This window comes from Notamacropus eugenii, chromosome 6 (assembly GCF_028372415.1).
Source record: "Notamacropus eugenii isolate mMacEug1 chromosome 6, mMacEug1.pri_v2, whole genome shotgun sequence".
NCBI lineage: Eukaryota > Metazoa > Chordata > Mammalia > Diprotodontia > Macropodidae > Notamacropus > Notamacropus eugenii.
Window position 1 is genome coordinate 351,991,933 of NC_092877.1, and position 22,004 is coordinate 352,013,936.

General features: G+C 42.5%; 1 protein-coding gene and 1 long non-coding RNA gene across 4 annotated transcripts in view; one reads left to right on the top strand and one right to left on the bottom strand.

Annotated features, from left to right (window-relative positions):
• FNDC3B (fibronectin type III domain containing 3B) overlaps window positions 1–22,004 on the bottom strand; it is a 373,090-nt gene that overhangs the window by 225,057 nt on the left and 126,029 nt on the right. For all 3 annotated transcript variants that reach the window (XM_072618464.1, XM_072618466.1, XM_072618465.1), the window contains exon 3: window positions 21,918–21,993. In XM_072618464.1, coding sequence (XP_072474565.1) covers window positions 21,918–21,993 — 76 coding nt within the window. The remainder of the gene's footprint in view (window positions 1–21,917; window positions 21,994–22,004) is intronic.
• LOC140510125 (uncharacterized) lies at window positions 4,462–15,318 on the top strand. Its single transcript, XR_011969106.1, has 3 exons — window positions 4,462–4,569; window positions 6,686–6,797; window positions 9,098–15,318. It is a non-coding gene; the product is annotated as an uncharacterized lncRNA (long non-coding RNA).

Consider the following 22,004-nt stretch of genomic DNA (forward strand, 5'->3'; position numbering starts at 1 on the left):
CTTTGATCAACTAACTTGGTGAAACATCTCCCATCCCTCTGGCTCTATCTGACTGCATTTCAAATGGCCAAGATGCTCCCCCTTTCCCTTGCAGAAATATGCCTGCCCTTTGTGGAGACCCTGTTACACTTGGTCCCACAGGGCAGTACTGAATCTCCCCACAGTCTCCACTTTGACCTAAACACTTTCTCACATCCTTCAGATGAGAATTTCATAGCACCCAAGACTGAGCTGTCTCTTGCCAGTCACAAAGGAGAGAAGTCTGGAATAGGTGGGTGGTTGATGGTGGAAACAAGAAAATCTCTGAGCCAGGGGATGCAGAAGAAGAACAAAAGTCATTGAGGAAATGGCTTTGATTCAAAACACACTATTATTTCACCTAATTCCTCAAAAAATAGGAATTTTTTTTTTAAAAGCCAAGTCAACCAAAGTTGCTGATAGCAACTTCACAGAGGTGCTAAATACAAAGAGTTTCTTTAACAGCTATATGGCATATATGTAAAAAATTTTCTAGAGGGATGGCCTTGATTTTATAATTTTAATGGCTTCCCACACAGGACTGGATTTGGAGATCTGCAAAGAATATTGGGAGAAACCATCCTCCCACTAGCACCTGCAGAGGAATCTTGGGGCAGAGGGAGGATGGGGGAGACAGGATAGGGAAGGCTTTAAACCCTGCTGGGTAAACACTCTCTGTACCTCTACCAAGACAGGATTTTCCATCACACCCAGTACTACCATAGCTGCTTATTTCTCAGTAACTTTAGGACTTTACTTATGATGAACACTGTTAAGTCCTGTGAGGACAGGGGCTGCTTCCTTCCTGTCTGCTTAATAAAAGTTGGCTGAATCAAAAAAGGTGGACTCCCACAGACTTTAAGTTCATGAAATTAAAAAAAAAAACAAATTAAATTTAAAACAGACTAAACTTTCTTAGATTTGTAGAGTGGGGGGAAGGGGGTCCTAAGAATTAGAGTTATCTCCAAGTATGGTAAGTAACAGCCTTGGGAGGTGATGTAGGTCTAAAAGTAAGGTTGAATGGCCACTTGTGGATGTTGCAGGTTACGTGTAGGGTATGAACTAGACAGGCAAGGAGGGAGGTCACTTTCAACTCTGCAGTTCTGGAGATCTATGAAGAACAGGGCTTACCACATCTAACCAAGAAAAGGTCTTTGGCCCAACCACCATTTTATAGAGGTTGCTTTGAAACTAAAACAACAAAAAAAAAGTAATAATCTTCCTTCGAGTCAACTTCCTCAAAATTATGGTGATCATGGAATCAGGTTAGCTCCTTAAGTCTTAAGAGGCAGAAATAAGGCTGTAAAGATGAGAAAACAGAAATCTATAATGAAGCTGTGGACTTGGTGACTAATTACTAAAGAACGTTAACTAAATGCATGGACCCATGATGACTTCCAAAAACAATGGTCTCAGATACTTAGTCAGTATTGAAATAGACATTTCTCATGAATAGAACCGCTCTCATTTAACTGAGGTTAACACCATCTTGCCATAATACAAGTTTGCTGAATTATATATTGACCACAAATAAATTATCGGAAGGAGCATGTCACAACTACTTCCCTCCAGGTCTGGGATGTGGGCATGAATTAAGATTATACTTGGAATATACTTAGAATGCAAGAGGAGGAGGGATTTTGAACTGGTAAAAATGAAAGAAAAAGAAGAGGGGGCAGAAAAGTGGGTGATCATTTCCATGTCCTGAATTCTCAAGATGGTCGCCAAGCTCCCTTCCAACTAGCCATCTGAAGCCAGGATACAATCTCTCTTTTTTCAGCTCCTTCCTCTGTTCCTACTGTTACCATTCTGGTCACACTGCACCTAGAATACTGCTTCTGACATACTGTAATTTGGTCCTGTAATCCATGCCCACGAAGGTCTAACCCTCATTGACAAAAATCACATCCCTAACACTAGAGTGACGATGGATAAACATTGGGGAGCTGAACAATGAATTCCTGAAGGAATAAAGCTACCTGTATCAGGAATATTCTGTTACATGGAGATTTTTTAAAAAATAATTTAAAAAAAATTTTTAAAAGGGAGGTGACAGGGCATTGTCACGTACACCCAGTGGCTAACATTTTTGCCAAATACCATCATCACCAAGCATTTCCTGGTTTTCCCTGTGCTAGTGAGTAGAATGTGTCTGAAGGTTTCAGGAAGTCAACAGGCATTCACTACTCCCTTTGGCATTCCCCTACACCCAGAGAGCCCAGCCACACATTCTGCCCTCATCCTCCTCCCTTCATTTATTCCCTGTTTTAGGGTTAGAGATCATTGGTTTTGCAACTTTCAAACTCCCAGGGCTTGTCTCCCATAGGGGACAGTAAACAATATCCACTCAGTGGCTCATGCAGATTTACAAGCCCATGACACTGACACTGAGTGTGCCAACCTAGCAGGAGGCCAGCACGCACGCTTCTCAGAAAAAGATTTTAATAAATTTATTTTTCTTTTGACATGTTAATTCTCCCATGAGACTGAAAACTTGGGATGAATTTTTCCCGTAAAGTTCTAGGGTCAAGCATTTGGTTTTCCTCATATAGTTATGGAGTTTAGTGACATTATTTATTATAATAGAGGGAGCTTGAAGCGGTGGTTAGAGAAAAGGCTGGGCTTTGGGTCAAGAACACTGGGTTCACCTCTGGGAGCCAAGATGGCGGAGTGAGCAAGAACACTGGGATCCCAGTGAACGTCAGACACCCCCCCCCACCCCAGAATCACAGTATCATGGATTAAGGGCCCAGAAGGCCTCAAAGGTCACTGTGTCCAACACCCTCATTTTATCAAGGAGGAAACTGAGACTCCGGAAAGTTATATGACTTGCCCAAGGTTATAAACAGGCAGCATGTGTCAGACCACAATGCAGTTTAGAAAGATTAACTTTTCTTCAAAGACAGAGACTAGAACTTAATCAAGCTGATTGGAATAGTGACTTGACCGGCTGACTTTGGGCAAGTTCTGAAGCATCTGGACTTCTGCAGGAAAAGCCTGCGTGGGTTTCTAGATCAGCATTTCCCAAATATCAAATTGAGGGATAGCCCCAGGATGCAAACCTTGTCAAAACTAACAAGAACTATCCTGTCGATTTCTTGAAGCAAACAAACCACACCAATGAGATCCCAGCTCCTCCTTGCCCAATCCTGTCCCTCTTTCCTAGCTCTGATACCTGCTTCCCAACCAATTCTGACCTATCGGGCTCTCCTACTACACAGAAAGCCTCAGGAATGGTTCGTTGGCCTACAATCCAATCCGAGTCAGGAAACACCTGTAAGGTCCCTCCTAGCTCTGAAAATCTATGTCATTTTTTTTGACCTGGTTAAAAAAGAATAAAAAATGAAACCAGGAATCGAGAGTCATCAAACTGGGACTGAAAAACTCACACAAGTTGATACCACAGGACCTCAGGCTAACATGTAGGAAATGGGGGCAGTGACAGCATCATGGGACCATGATATAGTAACTGGGTTGGCTTTGCTTCTCAACAGATTCTAACAATCCAGTTCAAAGGAGAAAAGAGCAGGGCAGCTTCTTCTATTGTGAACTGACTGGAAAGCAAAGCCATATTCCCACCCTACCTCCTTAACAAGAGCAGGCTGCAGAATTCTGCTCATTTGGTCTATTTGATTTTTCTAGCAGATGACTGCTCTCAAGACAGAATTTCATATTGACTGATAAGAAATTTTCCATGTGTCCCAAGGGTTCCCAGAGCTAGTTAGGTCTCCCTCTGTCCTCTTCTCACCCTGCCAGAGCTTTGTCTCAAAAGGAGACAAGAGTGGGGGCACCCGACCCATTCCTACGTCTCCAGTCTGGTTTCCTTCTTGCTGTGCTGGTGGCTCAGGCAGCCTCTCGGGCCCTCCCCCCCTACACTGAGCTGCTCTGTTCAGCTCTGGTTCTGGGAGGCCACGTCAGCAGGAAGCAGAGCTGGCTGCCAGGTCACATTCAGGACTGTCTGGGGAAGCCAGCAGGCAGCCCGGGCAAGGCAGGACACAGTCTGTTTCTTCAGCTTCTCCCCAAGCAAAGGAAGTTGAGAGACTAGGGAGAAAAAGGAGTCTGGGCTCTGCTCCGCGAGCATACAGCACACACTTTAGGGCTCCATAGCAGGAATTAAAATGTCCATATTCCCAGATGTTCCCCAAATAGTTCCAGTTCCACAGTGGTTAGTTTCCCTCAAATCCTTTCCAAACCTCCCCTACTCCCTCCCCCCACACCCCTTTCTTTTCTTAGAAGACTCACTGTAATGCATCCAAATTCCTATTTGGAAATGTTTGCTCTGAGCCAAATCAAACTGCATAGTGGTGTTCCCATCCCAGGATGCTTTGCACCCATACCAATGGCACCACCAACCTCTAGCAGCAATCAGTCTCATGTGACTGGATGTCACCAGGATATAAAGCTATCCCATATTCTAGCCCAGTATAACTCACACTACCTAGATCACCTGGCGTACCAGGCACTGCTAGGGGAAAAGTCAAGCCAGCGTACTCTGAAAGGATGCAAATTCCAAAGATCCACTCATTTGGAGGGACCCCAGAACACCAATAAGTAAGTGGTCATCCTGCCTTCCCTTGAAGACCTCCTGGAACAGGGAGCTCACTATCTTCCAAGAGAAGCTTCTCTTGCTTCATTCCTTAATTTGTCTCTTTTCAATGTCCACTAGATCATAATCCTGCCATTTGGGGGCAAGAAGAATAAGGCTAAGGATTATTCTGGTCCCTCCCCCAAAGTTTTCTTTTCTCCAAGGACAGAGAACTATAGTTCCTTCAATTGTCTGGTTCAACAGAATGCAAGCATTGACTCATTTTTGTCTGTGAAGGCCCAAAACCTTAATACAGTATCACAACCTAATACTGTATACACAGTGGATACTAAATGAGGAGAGGTGACACTGTGGAATCAGAGAATTCATGTTCAAATCCTGCCTTTGACCTTGGGCAAGTCAACACCTCTCTGTCCATAGGGTAGATCTGAAACCATAGATTCCACACCCCTCATTTTACAGATAACAGGGAGCCTAAGATGATTTTGTCCAGAGACACACAGCTACTAAAGGTCTGAGACAGGATATGATCTGGAATTTCCGTGACCACTCTACCTACCATGCCACCTTGTTAAGAGATGAATTTTCTCATCTATTAAGTGAGGGAGACTGGACTAAATGGCTCCGTGTCCTTTCCAGCTCTTGATCAGTGATTTTGCTGTGATAGTGAACTAAATCTCATCCTTGCAGAGAACGACCTTGAAGCCTGTCTCCATCTTGATTTATCACACCAGAAAACAAAGTCAAAGTTGATGTCTTACCAATGGCAGCTCATAGCAACCCTCGAAAAAAAAATACTGAAAAGCTTATTGGGGAAATAATGAAGCAGAGTCACCGGGAATTCTGACAATAGGCATTGCTAACAGGTTTGACATAGTTAATGCAGGATATACTAAAATACTCTGGAAAGTCCCCAAAGTGCTACTTTGTCTCCATATTGGCAAACATGTCACAATGTGCTAGGGTTTACTTTTTCCTTATTGAACATAACTACCCTCTAAAGTGTGGCTCTAGTCCACACCAGAGATTTCAATTATTGTACCATTTTATTTTTTAAAGACATCTAGTATGTTTCTTCCAATAGGATGGAATGTTCCCATCAATAATTCAGGATTCACTGGTCATTATTTATACTTCAGATTTATGACAACCCCTATAATTTTCAAGAAACCAAAAAAGCTGGGAAACTAAAATTATTCTTTATGAGAAAGGGTCCTCAAAAAAATCCTTTCTCCCAAAGAAAAAACAATTTTTTAAAGAATCCAATCATAGCTGTACCCATCTGGAAAAAAATCTGATTTAGTTATTAAGCACAGAGAATGTGCAGAACTAAAGGAGGATCTGCATCCAAAGGCAATGTATCTTTTAGTTAACATTGGAGGCTGACAGACAGAAAAGGCGGGGGCAAGTGAAGAAAGCCCAGGATTTTCCATGCAAAGTTGGAAGCGAATGATAAGAGCCAAAGGGAGGTTCTATTTTCTATAGAATTCTTCAATCCCTGCCACGTCGATTTCCACAGAGCCAACAACCCTGAGATTTACAGAAGGCTAAGGAGAAGGAACCACCAAAAACTGAAGCAAATAAAACTGACACGGGGGATGGTGGACAGCCACAGGTGGCTGCTTTGTGGGGCAGAGAGGACATTTGGAAACACAAGAGCATGTAGGATTAATGTAGCAGAGAGAGCTGGGTCAGAAGTAAATGGCTGTCAAAGATCATCCATCACATATCTGTTGACTTAGGGATCAGGCCTCCAAGATAGACTGAGGAGAAACAATATCTGGACAAATAATGAAATAAATGATCATGTTCTGAAACCCTGGAAGAAAGGTCAATGCACTAATGAGCTACTAATCCCTAAGGATGGGGGTGGGGGTTGGGGTGTGGAATTTGGCCCCTAATCTTAAAGAACCAAGAAATCAAGGTAGATTTTAAACATGGCAGATCCAGAACTAGCCCAGGACCCACTTGAATACACAAAGTGGGGGAGGATACAGTGTATATGTCACTATAACCACAGAGGGCAGAGAATACTGGGGATGGGGACATCCCCAAAGAGCCAGCTATCAGGGGAAGGCCCACCTCTTCCATGATGAAATGTCACTTTCTATCTCTCCAAAGACAGGAGTTGCACCCATGAGATGGAACATTGGAAGGCATAACCTTCACTCAAGCCATCTTCTGTGGGGGACCAGGAGGTGGTCCCCATTTCTTAAAGGCTAAAAAAGCAAGGGTAAGTCCTACCTAGCTGGGAAGACCCTGTGATAGAACGTTTTGTCTGCCTAATTCAGCCACTCCAAGGACTGCCAAATCATAGTTGCTGAAGTGATATTAACTAAAGACCTTGGGTATTTTCCTGCATATGAAAATCTGGTGGTTCCCAAAGGGCCTCTGGATACAGGGGTTCTTACTCTGAGATCTTTGAATTGTTTTTAGAAAATTATTCGTGATATATATATATATATATATATATATATATATATATATATATATATAAAAAATATCAAATTTGATATTATATATCTCATTAATATATTATAATGTAATATACTAATATATTATATTATAATAACATATTTGATATCAAATATCAAATTATAATATTATATATATAATATAAAAATATTTCAATATAAGTAGTTTCCTTTGTAACCCTATGCATTTAAAAACTTCCTTAGAGAAAGATTCCATGGGCTTCACCAGCCTGCCAAAGTGGCCCACCACACAGAAAAAAGTGAAGAATTTCTGAAAAAAACACTGCCTTCTCTTGGAGCACTGGTATTTAAAGCCTCATAGGATCTACTTCCAGCTTGTTATATGCGCCTTCTCTTCTCACAATGCACATTCTGGCTAGCATGGCCCACCTCCAACCAGGCACTCCCATCTTCTCCATTCCCCCATGCTTAGAATGTCCTTCCTCTTCCCATTAGCCTCCAAGAAACCTTAGCTTCCTTGAACTCTGCTTAAGCTCACCGGGTCACAGAGCAAGGGGCAGAAGTGATTTCAGAAGCTCTTCCCACCTAACCTCCCACATTTGACAGATGAAAATGGCTTGTATAAGGTCATACAGGGAATAAGCTTCAGAGGTGGGCTTTGGACTGGTCACAGAATGAGTTCTCTTTCTCCTATTGTATCAGACCTGTAAAGCACTCCCCTAAGGTATTTCCTGATACCTACAGTGCCTAGGGCCTTCACACACCCACACCCATACACCTACACCCCCAACTCCCAACTCCCCCCTCCCCCCCCCCCCCACACACACTCTCCTTCCAATACAATAGAATAGAAGGTAGGCTCCCTGGGGGGAAGAAGAGTTTCATTTCTGTTTCTTGTTCCTCCCTCACTGAGCAGAGAGCCTAACCTTGGAAAAATCCCTCTCTAGTCTTCAGCTTCCCTGTGTGTCAGATGTGAGGGCTAGTCTGAAGGGCCTAGAATTATGTGAAACTGAGGAAACTGGATAGGACAACGAAAGGAAGCTTCGGCCCCAAGGTCCTGATTTCAAGCAGTGCTTCAGATCCTCCTTGGCTGTAGGAATCTATTCAAGCTTTATCAGCCTCAGTGTGCTCACCAGTGAAATAGGGATAATAATAGCACCACTCATCATGGTGTGTGTGTGTGTGTGTGTGTGTGTGTGTGTGTGTGTGTGTGTGTGTGTGTGCGCGCGCGTGTGCGCGTGTGCATGTGTGGTCAGTCCAGTGGAGTCATGCACTGTGAATTTATGTCTGCACTGTCTCACATGAGGGCAGTGGGACAACCAAGTGTCCCGTGCACTAGACTCTGAGATAAAAAAAACCTAAGTGTGAGTCCTGCTAGGTGAACTGGGACGGGTCCCTTAGCCTCTCTCAGTCCCAGTTTGCTCCTCTGTGAAATGAGATAATATCACCAGCCTCAGAGAGTTGTTGTCATGAGGATGAAATGAGATAATGCAAGAGCTCTTAGTCAACTGTAAAGCCCTGGATCAGTGTTAACTAGAATTATGCTACCTGTTACTGTTGCTCAGGTGTTTTTCAGTTGTATCCTGAACTTATTTGGGTTTTTTTATTTTGCAAAGATACTGGAACAATGTCATTTCCAGCTCATTTGACAAATGAGAAAACTGAGGTAAACAGAGATAAGTGACTTGCCCAGGGTCGTGTGGCTAGTAAGTGTCTGAGGCCAGATTTGAACTTGGGAAGATGAGTCTTCCTGGCTTCAGGCCTGGCACTCTATACACTTCAGCCCTTAATTATCATAAAGAAGTTCCTTAAAAATGCTTGTTGGATAGATGGATGGATGGATGGATGAGTGAGGGAGTGAAAAGTTAGCTTCAAGATGGTAACCTCTCTTGGCCATAGTTTCTTTCCAAGACCGCCTCCTAAGTTACGGAGGGCTTACAATCTACACAAGAACAGGATCTCATACTCACCAATCACAGCTCCTCAAAGCACTAAACTGCACATGAAACCAAACAAAAAAAAATCATGAAGTAGCCACATCGTTCAACACTTTGGGCAGCAGGCCTCTGAATACTCTCCTCTCCCTCCTCCTTTTTAGGAATAACATGCTACTGAAATCGCTGGAGGAAATATATGCAGAATGACTGTCAGCATCTTGGACAGTAACTAAACAATCCTACTTTACAAAGATATCACTTTCCAGCAGAAAATAATAAATAATTAAGATCTAGCTGGAGACTGGCCCACACTCCAACACTCTTAAATGAGGATCAGGCCTTCCCCACAAAGCAGGGGGATATAAGCAGCCAAGGGCTCCAGAGGAAGCCAGTGGAAAGCTGACTTCAGAGCTCTGATCAGTGGACTGGTCAAGGCATGCCACATGCTGACCGAGAGAGGTCAGGGTCTCCAGGTGGAGAATAAGACACTCTCGACATGGACCACAAAGGATTCTGCTTTGTTTCTCTCCACAAATGTGTCAGTCCACTGGTTAAGCACCTACTATAGGCCAAGTATTGGGCTACCTTTGTCATGAGGGTTGTCTTTTTTTTCCCTTGCAATGGCGGAGGGGGAGGGAGGGGAGGGCTGAGAGGGGAGACTTAAAAAGAGACAAAATATATCTTTGTTTATCGAAAAAAAATTTTTTTTCAGTGAAAAGCTAGAGTCACACGGGGTAGGGAAGGGGGAAATGCTACTCTTAGAAAAGGAAACGTGGAAGAAATTCGAAGGTACTCCTAATTCTGCACTGGATGCGGGAGAATGGGAGAGTGGTTAAAGTCCCTGTAAATCAACAAAGTCTGCATTGTCATGGGCCATTGGCAGGGTAGAAGATTAAAGGGAGCGTATCAAAGTAACGCCACAAGTTTGAAATACATTTTAAACAGGTGAGATCTGTTCCGCTGGCTGGGTCCTTCCTGTTGGGCCATTTCCACCCTCTCATAAATACATCCCCCAGAGCAACATTTCAAGGCTCTGACTCTAATACCAAAGGGTCTCATTTTCTTCAAAGGCAATTTCCATGGTTAACTGCTTGCCTTCTGCTGTCAGAGCAGGGAGCGCCCAGCCTGGGGTAGAAGGCACCTGTTGCTCTGACCTCTTTCTCAGGTAGAGGCTGGCAGTAGGCTTCCTCCAGGAAATGACCAGGTGGTGGCCAAGGACAGCCCGAGAGGTGCTGTAAAGGAAAGGGTGAGTGACTGGTTTATCATGGGTGCCTACAGAACCCAGGCAAAACTTGACCTTTCCTGGCTCTCCTGGGAAATCTCTGGAGGCAGACGGCTTTTGTCCAGTGATTTAACACCTAATTTTTTTTTTGTTTTGTTTTGTTTTGTTACAGAGGCCCAGAAAGGCAGAAAATTTCTTAGGCAAGCAATCTGGACTTCAGTATCCACTCTGTGAGACCCTGAACATGTCATGTCACTCAGGTTCATCAGGTGTCTTATTTCCTTACTTAACAAATAACCACTAGGCATCAGCCATGGTCTCAGCTGCAGGGTGACAAAAGGGAAGTTATTCTTCTCTCAGTGAGCTTACATATAAGCACAGACAAAAATAAATACATGGAAAGGCGGCAGGAGAAACGCTGGTGGCAAAGGGGAACAAGAAGGACCTTCCACAGGAGGTGGCATCTGAGCCAAGCTCCCAAGGAAGGAAGGGGCAGGATGGTCTGGCAGATTGAGGGCCAGAAAGATCATGGTTCGAGTCCATGCCTCATCACGCCGGTGACTGGACCCTGGGTGCTCAGGGCAACTCTCTGAGAACACATTGGTAGGACTTTCCTATGTCAGTGAAATCACAGTGAAAACAGTAAATAAATGCCCACTACGTGTAAGGCAATGGGCCAAGTCACCAGGGGATAAAAAACAGGGCAAATCATCCCAGGCCTCCTTGAAAACTCCATGCATGTCTTCCCTCAGAGCTTCTGGAGCTTCTCTTCTATTTATCCTACCTACATCTTGTTTTTTTGTGGAGTTTTCTGGAGACAATTGGGATTAAGTGACTTGCTCAGCGTGACACAGCTAGGAAGCATCTGAAGTCAGATTTGAACTCCGGTCCTCCTTACTCCAGGGCCAGGACTCTATCTACTGCCCCACCTGCCCTTCCATATCTTGTTTATACAGAGTTATCTGCCTGTCATCTCTCTGGCACTGTCCTTTGCCTTTCTGAATTATCCCCAGTGATCAGCACAGTACCTGGCACCCAGCAGGTGCCTAATCTTTATTTGCTGATTACTTAACTCAGGGAGATTGCATTACACCTGCATCATACAAGAGCTGCAAAATTATTTCAAATGAGATCTTTGGGCTAGAGAAGGGCCCTTTCAAGTCCAATACGATATAGACAGAATGTCTCATAAATCTTAGCAGGCTAAGACTTTTGGGGATACCTCGTATAGGTCTGGTATAAATGTATATTCATGCTTTCAAAAAGAGCACAACTCGCCGGGTTCTCCAGGATTTCAGTTGTCCTCAGTGAGGGTCAGGGAAGGGGAGGAGTCTGTCCATCTTTGTCTCTTCACTCCCTGCGGTATTCTGATTCTACATCCTTGGCTCCCCTGGACGCCCAGAGCCTGGCTTGCTCTCAGCTCCTCAGCCATTCTGAGTTACTTCTCCCCCCACCAAGTTTCAGGCCAAAACTTTTCTTGGTCTTTTGATACAATATCCAATCATGACAACTTCAAGGCCTCACCTACTTCTGCCCTTGCACATACATACATGCATGCATGCATGCATACACACATTTCTCAGTTGTTATTTTTTTTTTCACTTACAATTTATGAAAATGACTCACATTGACTAAAACACAGGGTATTCTTCTCTACAGACTGAAGACCACAATAGCATGTCCACACTGCCTGCAGCACCAGCAAAAGGTAATGCTACTCATTACCTGTGCAACCTTGAGCAAGTCTCAACTACTCTGAGCTTGATTTTCCACCTTGCTAAAACGTGGGGCTTAGACAGAGCTCTGGACTCAGCTATATGGAACAGAGCAGTTCAAATTCTGCCTCTCACATGCCTTAGCTGCGTGACTGAGCAAGGCTCAGTTTCCTCATCTGTAAAATAAGACCACCAGCATCCAACTCACAGATATTTTTTCCTGACCACATGAAACACACGCAGCACAAAGGCTAAAAACACTACTTAAGTTTTACCTGTTATTTACCATAATTATTGCCTGACCCCTAAGGTCAATTGCCATTTTAAAACCATGCTTCTATGCTAGAAGGGACATGTTCAATTTGCAGTTCTTACAAGCAATGCCTTCAAAATCTTTTCCAACCCTCCTTATTAAGCATTCACAACATCTCTGGGACATGTGAGGCAATTATACTTATTGTCATTACACAAGAAGGGAGGCACAGAGAAGTGAAATTAATTTAATATGATGAGGTGTTAAGTGGGAAGATCCAAAAATTAAAAGATTAAAAGATAGACATTTGTGGAAAATGTCTTGCAGTTTCTTGTCCAGTTCTCAATTGGTGGACAAGAGGAAAAGAACCACCAAATTGCAGCCAGAATGTAGAAACAAAAAAAGAAAAATTGCAAAAAAAAGAGGGAGGAAAAGTTATCTTCATGCTTATGATCAAAGTATTAAATTGAACAACATTGTATTGAGTGTTATGTGTGCTGGACTTCAAGTCAGAGGACCTGACTCTGCCACTGGGTGACAATGGGAAAGCCATAAAGTTTCTAGGGCCTTGGTTTCCTCATCTATGAAATATGAGGAGGTCAGAAAAGATGCCATCCATGCTCTGTCACAGCTCTAAATCTATGTAGGACCTGATCCCTCCATCCCTGGTACTAGTGATCTATCCTCCCCTCACCAATTTCTCTTCTCTCTCTGACTGATCTCATCTACATTTTTAATCACTCCTAACTATCTCTGCACATGTCTATTCACACTACCAGTCTCTAGCTGTTTGTGGCCAAGGATGATGCCTTTTTCCAATTCTAAATGCTTGGCACCTCTGCCATTAAATAAATAGTCCAAAGTGATCTGGATAAATAGGCGTTAAACTGAAGGGACTTTTAAGTCTTCTCCTTGGTCAAGTAGGGGGCTGGACTCAACTAAAAACATGATTCACCCAAGGGAATTAAGAGATAAAACTAGAAGGGAGGAAATAAACAAATATGAAATGGCACAGATCTGCTAGTGGGATATTGAACTATTCTTAATACTGATCAGAATCCAACCATCTCAATGGGACTCCATCCCCTTAGGATACAAAGGACCGCAAGAAGAAACAGAAATGGCTCTTAGGGCTGGGACATTGACCGAAGAGACTCAACAGAAATCTGTACACAAAGAGGCAAAAATCCTAGAAATAGCAACATCATCCACTCAAGGATCAATACAGAAGGGAATTCACAGAGAAGGCTCCAAAAGATTAGAAAAGCTCACAGACACACTTTCTTTTCTCCCCCTCCACAAAAAAGCGGGGCAGTATAGGAACTAAGAAAATATTAGCAACTCCCAGACTCATACACCTATGTTTCCATCGTTAAAATGTGGCTGAGTGTAGTTTCTCTGTGCACTGAGGATTATCCTTCATGAACGAGGAAGGAAACAGCCAGGCTTTCACATGGATTCTTTTTCCAGAGCAGACCACATCTTTGCAGTCACAGTGACTGCAAAGTGTAGAGAATATAAGATCCCTCTGTGTCCACTGAGGGATGATTTTTTTAAACACGACTGACTACACAGGACAAAGCGTCACTTGAAAGGCCCTCCTCAAACCAGCTTTCTCCCACTCATAGAAACCAGCTGAAAATCCCATGAGCGATCTGACAGGCAAGATGAAAGGGCTTCCTATGTAAGGGGGCATCTAAAACCCTCGTTTAGCAGTTAAAAGAAGGAATAGAGACCCTGGAGTCAGAGGACCCGCACTCAAATTCCACCGCTCTTGGTGACTCCCTGGGACAAATGCCTTCCTTTACCTGAGTTTCTTACCTCAGTTTCTGAGGACCCACCCAGTCTAGATCCTGTGATTCTATAAAACAAAAGGGAGCTAGGGGCTAGGCCAAGACTGGAACCCAGACATTCATGTGTCCTGTGTTCTGTCCATTCACCATAATGAAGTATCATCCATGGGTTCTGCACACCAGCAAAACTGGACTGCTCTGTCTTGTGTCCAAGCCTTCTTGCCCCTGGTGGTGCTAGATCCCCAGGAAATTCTTCAGGCTCCACCAAGCCTTTTCTGACCCATGAGACTGGGAGCTCCTCCAGGGCAGGACCTGAATTTTACCTTCTTTGTGTAGCCAGCAAATAGTAGACACTTAATACATGCTAAGTGTACTCAGCAAAGACCTGTTTTCTTTCTTCCTTCCTCCCTCCCTCCATTCCTTCCTTTCTCTCCTGCCTCAAACTTCTAGATGTTTACTTCTGCTATGGGACTGTTACTACAATGAGGCAAGAGAGAACTCAATTTCTGTACTGCCATCCCTAGCACAATACCTCGCTCTAATTTTTAAAAAGTTTTTCCTGATATCAAACCCACATTCATTTCCTGGCAACTTCTACCCCACCCTCAAGTTTTCCAGATCCCCACTAGGGATGGTCATAAGCCTTAAGGGAATGAACTGTTTGGGCTTCACTTTGCTTCTACTTCTATCTCAAATAAAAATCTTTCGCATCCCAATTTCAAGTTGAGGTTTACCTGGCACATAGTATGACAATAAACATTTTATTTATCTCAATAAATGCTCACTGATTCATTAGATCAGTTCCTTTGGAGGGAGGTCATGCAGCATGGTGAAAAAGGTATTTGGCTCTGCAGTCAGAGGAAGGAACTAGGTTAAAAATCCCACCTTTTATACTTGCTACCTCTGTGACCTTGGCCAAGTTGTCATCCCTAAATCTCCTTGGATCTTATTTAATTTCCTCATCTATATAAGAGAGGGGAGCTGAATTATTCGAACTTCTTGTACATGTGGCCACAGCTAGCAGATCCATTCAAATGTGGAGTATTTTACTGAACTAGGTCATTACTGACCATTACTGACCACTTTACTGAACTAGGTCATTCCATGCTTTTTACCAGCTAGGGCAAAGTCTTTGCCAGTTAATTTGGGGGTGAAGGGACACAAGCCGGGTAGGATTCCCTCAGTAGCCAAACTGAACATCTGAATGTCTAAAGTACAGCAAGAACAGAATGACTGACAAGTATTAAGCATCAGAAACCTAGAACTACTTCCAACTCATTTGTATTTCTGTGCTGTTTTTTACATATACTTCTTGTCTCTCCCATTAGAATGTAAGTTCATCTTCAGCCTTTAAAATGGTGCCAGGTATACAGTAGGTACTTAACAATGGTTTGGTGACTGATTGATCTACACATTACAGTGAGATGTGCACACAATGTTTTATCTCCCACTCATCTGGCTGCAAGCTGCAGGAAGCCCAGTGCTATATTCAACGGGCATTTATAAAGTACTTAGCATGTGCTAAATACTGGATGTTCAAAGACAAAATGGAAACAGTCCCTGCTTACAAAGAGCATAAATCTTAAGGAGGAAGACAAGGAAAAATATTTTCATATATATATATATATATGTGCACACAAACACACACACACACACAGACACACACACACACAAACACACACACACAAACACACACACACACACACAAACACACACACTAAATGAATGAAAACAAATATATATGCTCAACAGTTCAATGCAAGGTAGTTGGGGAAGGAGGGCATTAGCAGGTGCCAAGTCACTGTGCAGGAGTAGGAGTGGATAAAGAGACTGGAGACCAGCTGGGCCAGACATGGTGTCTCATCCTGGTCATCAAACAACAAGGACTCAGGACAGCCCTGATGGCTTGAAGAATGTCATTTGTGGGCAAATCTGTGTGCTGACAGCAAAGCACCTCGAATCCCAAGAGATCCACAGAAAATGCTTTTCATTAACGTCATAAGGTCCACTTTACACAAGCAAAATTAAATCCAGCTGCAGACCCATCACGTGGGCCCCCGGAAATGGGAGCTTTCCAGTGGCCAAGAGGGTTGGATGCATTGATAGTTTCATTTCCACATCTCCCGAATGTTTTTATTAAAAGAAAACCAAAAACTACTGGCTCAATTCAGCCTCATTAGACTTCACGTACAATAACAGGACACCCTTTGCTGGATTTCTCTGTTGTTAAAACAAGGAGTCCCATTTAAATACAACGCTTCCAGTTAAGTCACGAAACATGCAGGTGCTGAGGGTACGAAGCTGAAATATGATTCAGCATCAGTTTGCAAAACAGAGCTATTATGAGATCATTTATTTCCCATCTAAAGAAATGAGCAAAGCCAAGGCATGGGTCTTTCAACACGAGTCTTCTGAAAGGGACCTGATGTTCTCCTCTGGATTATCACCCCTCTGTCTTAGCTCCTAATTCTGAACACTGGAAATGAAGACCCAGCCCTCGAATAAGGATTCTTAGTAAGAATGCCTCTTTCTAAAGTGTGTATTTAACACTTTAACTTGTAACCTCTGCGGTGCTGTGGAACCCCCTTTGGCCAAGTCTGATAAAGTCTATGGTCTCTTCAGAAAAGCAAAAAAACAAAATACAAAGGATTAACAAGGGAAATCAATTATATAAAAACAAAAAACTTGAAAAAATAAAGGTCATACCTCTCCCTGCCCCATTATGAAGCCCTAGTTTAACAAATAAAACTTAAGAACTTAAATAAAGAAAAAAATAACATTTCTATGGAGTCTGTAGGCTGAATCTGACAGCTCAGTTGTGTGTGTGTGGGGGGAGGTTCCACATACTTTGAACAGTGTTATTCACAGACCTGAAAACCTCAGTGTGTGTTAATCACAGTCTTAGTACTATATACTATGGAGGAAACAGATACATAACTGAAGGGCAAAGAGAGCCCAAAATGGGAAAGTTTAATGTTACAGCCAACTTCAGTAACAAGGAGGTAGCTAAGGATGGTTTTCTCATGGCCTCTGGCTCCCAGCTCTACCCCCATCACACGTTCCTGTGGTTATTAGCTTCAATGAGAGGTTTTAAACCACTTAACACAAAATTAATGCCCAAGGAAGTCACAAGAATGACACCCAACTCCACAGAGACAAGAAAATCAGGCAACAAATACCAGCATCACCATCACATCTCCAAATCCTACTGAGCCCCCAGGGTAACTCTGGGTTCCCCAGTCATCCCTGTAATGATAACCCAGGACTTTCTTATCTCTGGTTTTGCCAAAAAGGGAGCAGCATTACGGTTAATGGGCATGTACATGGGTGTGTATGTATGTGTGTAATTTATGCCTACGTGTGCATACAAGTATGGATAGTTTCTGTGTATACATATAAGAGGCATCGTGCTATGTGTTTGTATACTATACTACAAATGCATATATTATATGTGCATATATATAATTTATTGTATATGTGCATATGCATGTGCCTGTAGATATGTGTACGTGTGTATACATAAAACACACAGTATAATAATGCACATCACACGTATATAGTATGTATATATATGGGTATACGTGTATAACATGAATATAATGTGTATATGTATACATACGACTTATTTGTGTGATTGTGGATACGCACAGGTGTGTGCACATGTATATATGTATATAATATACAAATGTATAATTTGTATGCACATGTAAACATAGATGTATGTGTGTATAAATTATATACTATGTGATGTGTGTTGTATAATGTATGTATAATATATACAAGGCACATGCATGTGTGTACATGTGAATAACTTATAGACAAATATATAATACCTAATGTGTGTATATACATAAAATAGATGGTGTGCGTATGTGTATATACACATACACACATGTACTTTTTAAATAAGACTAGATTGAAGGCCATGCTCAGAAACTAAGGATACAATTTAATTCATTTATTTCTTGAGCATCTCATATGGGCCAGGTGCTACATAAAGAACACAATGCTAGGCACAAAGACAAGGAGAAGGAGGAAAGCAGACCTTGTTCTCAAGAGCTCACACAGGTGAGAATATCCTGGTATCCATGCAGCATAAATACAAAGGGTTAGGAAGGGGAAGAGCGTTAGCAGCTGGAGAAATCAGGACAGGCTTCCTGTAAGAGGTGTCATGACCTCTACGCTGTGCTTTTGAGGGAGTTCAGGATTCTACAAAGCTACAGTAACCAAAATGATCCCCAAGATTGTGTACAGAGATAAGCAAACACACCCGTCACACATAAGCCATCTCAGGAAGACAAGAATACCAGCATCTAGGGAGAACCGGGAGTCACCCGTGAGGAGTCTTGGAGGGAGCTAGAGATAACAGGCAGTAACAATGAGGGGAGAACATTCAGAACCTGGGACTGTGCAAATGAATGGAGCAGGGCACAGAATTCAGAGCTGGGAAAGAGCTGCTCCAATGAAGTTGGAACACAGAGTGTACATACACTCTAGGGTTGGAAAGCTAAGTGGGAACTAGACACTAAAGGCCAGGCTGAGGAGCTAGTGCTTTATCCTACAGCTAAGAGCGAGCCATGGATGGTATGTGAACAGCGAAGTGACAGTCATCTCTGTACATCAGGATCTGCTATGCAAGATTTGGAGGAAGAAAGAAGAGGGAAGGGCATTCAAGCAGTGGGAACAGCACAGAGATTGTATTGAGGGGAAGACAGGAAAGAACCTGTTCTCAGACAAAGATGTAGCAACTCAGACCTGAGAGGGCTTTGCAAGTTGGTCAGTAAGCATTTTCTAGCCACTCAAGACAAGCCCCAGAGATGCCAAGCTCTCGCCTGGGATGCCACATCTCAGAAAGAGAAGAGCCACTGTGACCTTTCTGCAGCCCTCTGCAGTGCTATGATTCATGTTTCATGGAAAATGTTGAGAAATATTCCACTAGAAATCCAACTGCTTCCCCAGCAGGATCAGCTTCCTGTTTTGTCCTTCCTTCATTATCACCCGTGACATTCCCAGGAAAACAGGAGCTCTGTCCGTTCATGAGGGCTGAGTCTCTTAGACACCCGGTCCTTGTTCCCTTCAGGTGTTGTCATGGAGGGTAGAATGATCATAAGTCACCAAAAAACAATTCTAAACCACTGAGAAGCAAAAGATGAGCTTATCTACATAGAGACCAAGCTTCTGAATTTTCCACTACTGTATCAGTGGATACTTTCGACTGCCTTGTATTAATTCCCCAGTGAAAATATTCTAATAATGAAAAACCTCAAAGCTGAAGAAAATCCATGTTGTTTCAACATTAAAAGATATAATTAGGTGGCCCAGTGGATAGAGCTCTGGGTCTGGAATAAGGAAGACCTGAGTTTAAATCTTGCCCAGTGGTGTGGCCCTAGGCAAGTCATTTAACCTTTATCTGCTTCAGTTACCTCATCTGCAAAATGGAAATAGTAACACCTCCCTCCCAGGGATGTTATGAAAATAAGACAATATTTGTCAAGGTCTTTGCAAACCTAAAAGCACTACATGAATACAAGCTGTTATGAATAAATCATTTTATCTCAAAGTCATAGAATCACAAATTTGGAGCTAGAAAGGACCTTAGAGGTCAGCTAGTCTAACTCATTTTACAAAGGGAGAAACCAAGGACCTGGGAAGTTGGGTGACTTTGCCCAAGGTCATATAGAAACTAGGAGTCAGAGTGAGGATCTGAAGTCCATAACCATCCCTTCAGTCAAGGCTAATTTGGCTTCTGTTGCCTGTTCCCAAGATATGCCCAAGAAAACACAGACACACACAGACACACAGACACACACACACCCCACAGCAACATGGCAAGAGTAATGAGAAAAGAGCAAAATTTTGAGCCTGAGGACCTGAGGTCAAATCCCAGTTCTGCCATTTATGACCTGTTAGCTCCTATCTCATCCCCTAATATTAACATCACAAAGTATAAAGATCTCGTGTTGGGCCTCTCTCTTGTCAAAGCATCTTAGAATGCTCTTCCAAGTCAACATGGTCCAACCTCTTTATTTTATAGATGAGGAAGCTGAGGCACTGAGAGGTTATGTCATTTGCCTACTAGGTTGCTTGTTTGGCACTGGCTTTTTATGAGAGCTTCTATTACACACATAAAATTTTGGGAGTGATGATTATATTTTGCTAACAACTTCCTGAAGGGGGAATCCTTGTAGCTCCATTTTCAACCAATCCATGTGTTGGAGAGGTCAAGATAGAAGCAAAATATTTTAGATGAAAAGAGACTCAACTGTTTATTTTTGGAACTGAAAAAGAGTCAAGTGTTCATTTTAACTCACTGCTATCAATACTGTGGTTGGTTTCTTTTCTCTTTTGGGAGGAGGGGAGTTGGGGTTTCTGTTTTTCAAATAACTAACTTATAACGGGGTTTTCTTTCTCCCCTAACTCATACCACCAAACAAGGTAATGGCACTTGTAGAGCCAAAAAGCATGATGATTGGTGGCAATTTGCATAGTGAATACTATTTTGCATATTAACCAGCTCTCACTAGCAACCAGGAGCTTCTTCCTATTATTTATTAATAAAGAGTAAGTTTTTCTTTTAAAGAGAAATCTGTTCTTCATCAATATGTGTGAGACATACATGGCCAATTATAGGACCACTCGAAATCGTCTGGCAAATACACTCCAGCAAAAACACCCCATCTGACTTATCTATAGGCTATTGCCCTGTTAGGTGGCTTAGTAGATAGAGCAGTAAGTCTGGGAAAACTTGAATTCAAATCCTGGCTCAGACACTTACTATACACATAACTTAATCCCTCTCATTCTTAGTTTCCTCATCTGTAAAATGGGAATAACAACAGAAGCCAGGGCTATTGTGAGTTATTTATTAATGACAATTATTTATAAAGTACTTAAAGCAATACATGTCATTGTTATCATCATGGATAGTATCAGATCAAAGTGTCACCCTGCATGGTATCATGATTCCTCAAAAGTCTGCCACAATGAAAGCACAATGGAATTGAATTTTTTAAAATAAGCCATCTCAGATATTACAGATTGATTCAGTCCTCAGAGAAAAAAATAGAAAACTAAGATCTACCATTTTTTTCCTTTCCTCAGTCTTTTGTGCACCTTGTAAGTATTTCTTTTTAATCCAGAATAAAGCAGCAGCAGGCACTACAATGCTATCAGATGGGAAAAAAAAAATCGATCATTCCCATTGAGTTGCTTTTGAGAAACTGAAGGGCAATTCCCCAAGTTTATTTCTTTATTTATGTAACAGTGAAATCACACTGAGGTGTTAAATACACAGCGGAAGGTCTGGTTTCAATCCAATCAATAACCTTGTATCGATCCAGCCCATGGGCCAAATTTATAATTTACAATAATCCAGATCACTGCCAAGACTCAGATGCCCCTCCTCACTCCTCCTATGACCAGATTAATTTAGTTAGTTTTCCGCTGTAACAACCAACATGATGTGGAAAGCTCTGGTCCATTTCCCAGAACAGGACAGCGCTCAAGAAGAGAAGACCACCAATCCTCCCAGAGGGTAGGAATGCCCCAAACCTGAGAATACCAATGAAGAAAATGTCTCGTTTTTCATCCTTGTGATGCCCCTCAGGAAACTGACATGTGTGCTGATAGGTCATCACTTATAAAACCACTAAATTTTTAAATAATACCCACACCACCGTCTTCCCCAGACTTTGCAAAATTCCCTGATCCATGAGGCAGTTTCACATACTGCTCAGTCACAACAATCCTCCAAACATTCCTAAAGATGTCCCAAGCTCCAAATCACCCAATTCAAATGAGACTTCCCACACTGAAGCTGCAAATTGTGGTTCCATCAAGGCACTGAGGGCTTTGACAGTAAGAAACCAAGGAAATCCAAGATACACATTTTGGTTTCTGAAAAAGCAAAGGAAGACCCAAGGAAAACCCCCACTTCCTTAAAGCAATAAACTGGGGGAGAAGTCTATTGGTTGGAAGGTTGACGCAAAATGTCCTTACCTTGAATGCACTGAAGAGTTCCGTCCTCAGCCCTGATTGTAAAACTTTCTCCCGGATTAACTTGAACTAGAATGACCTGTCAAAATA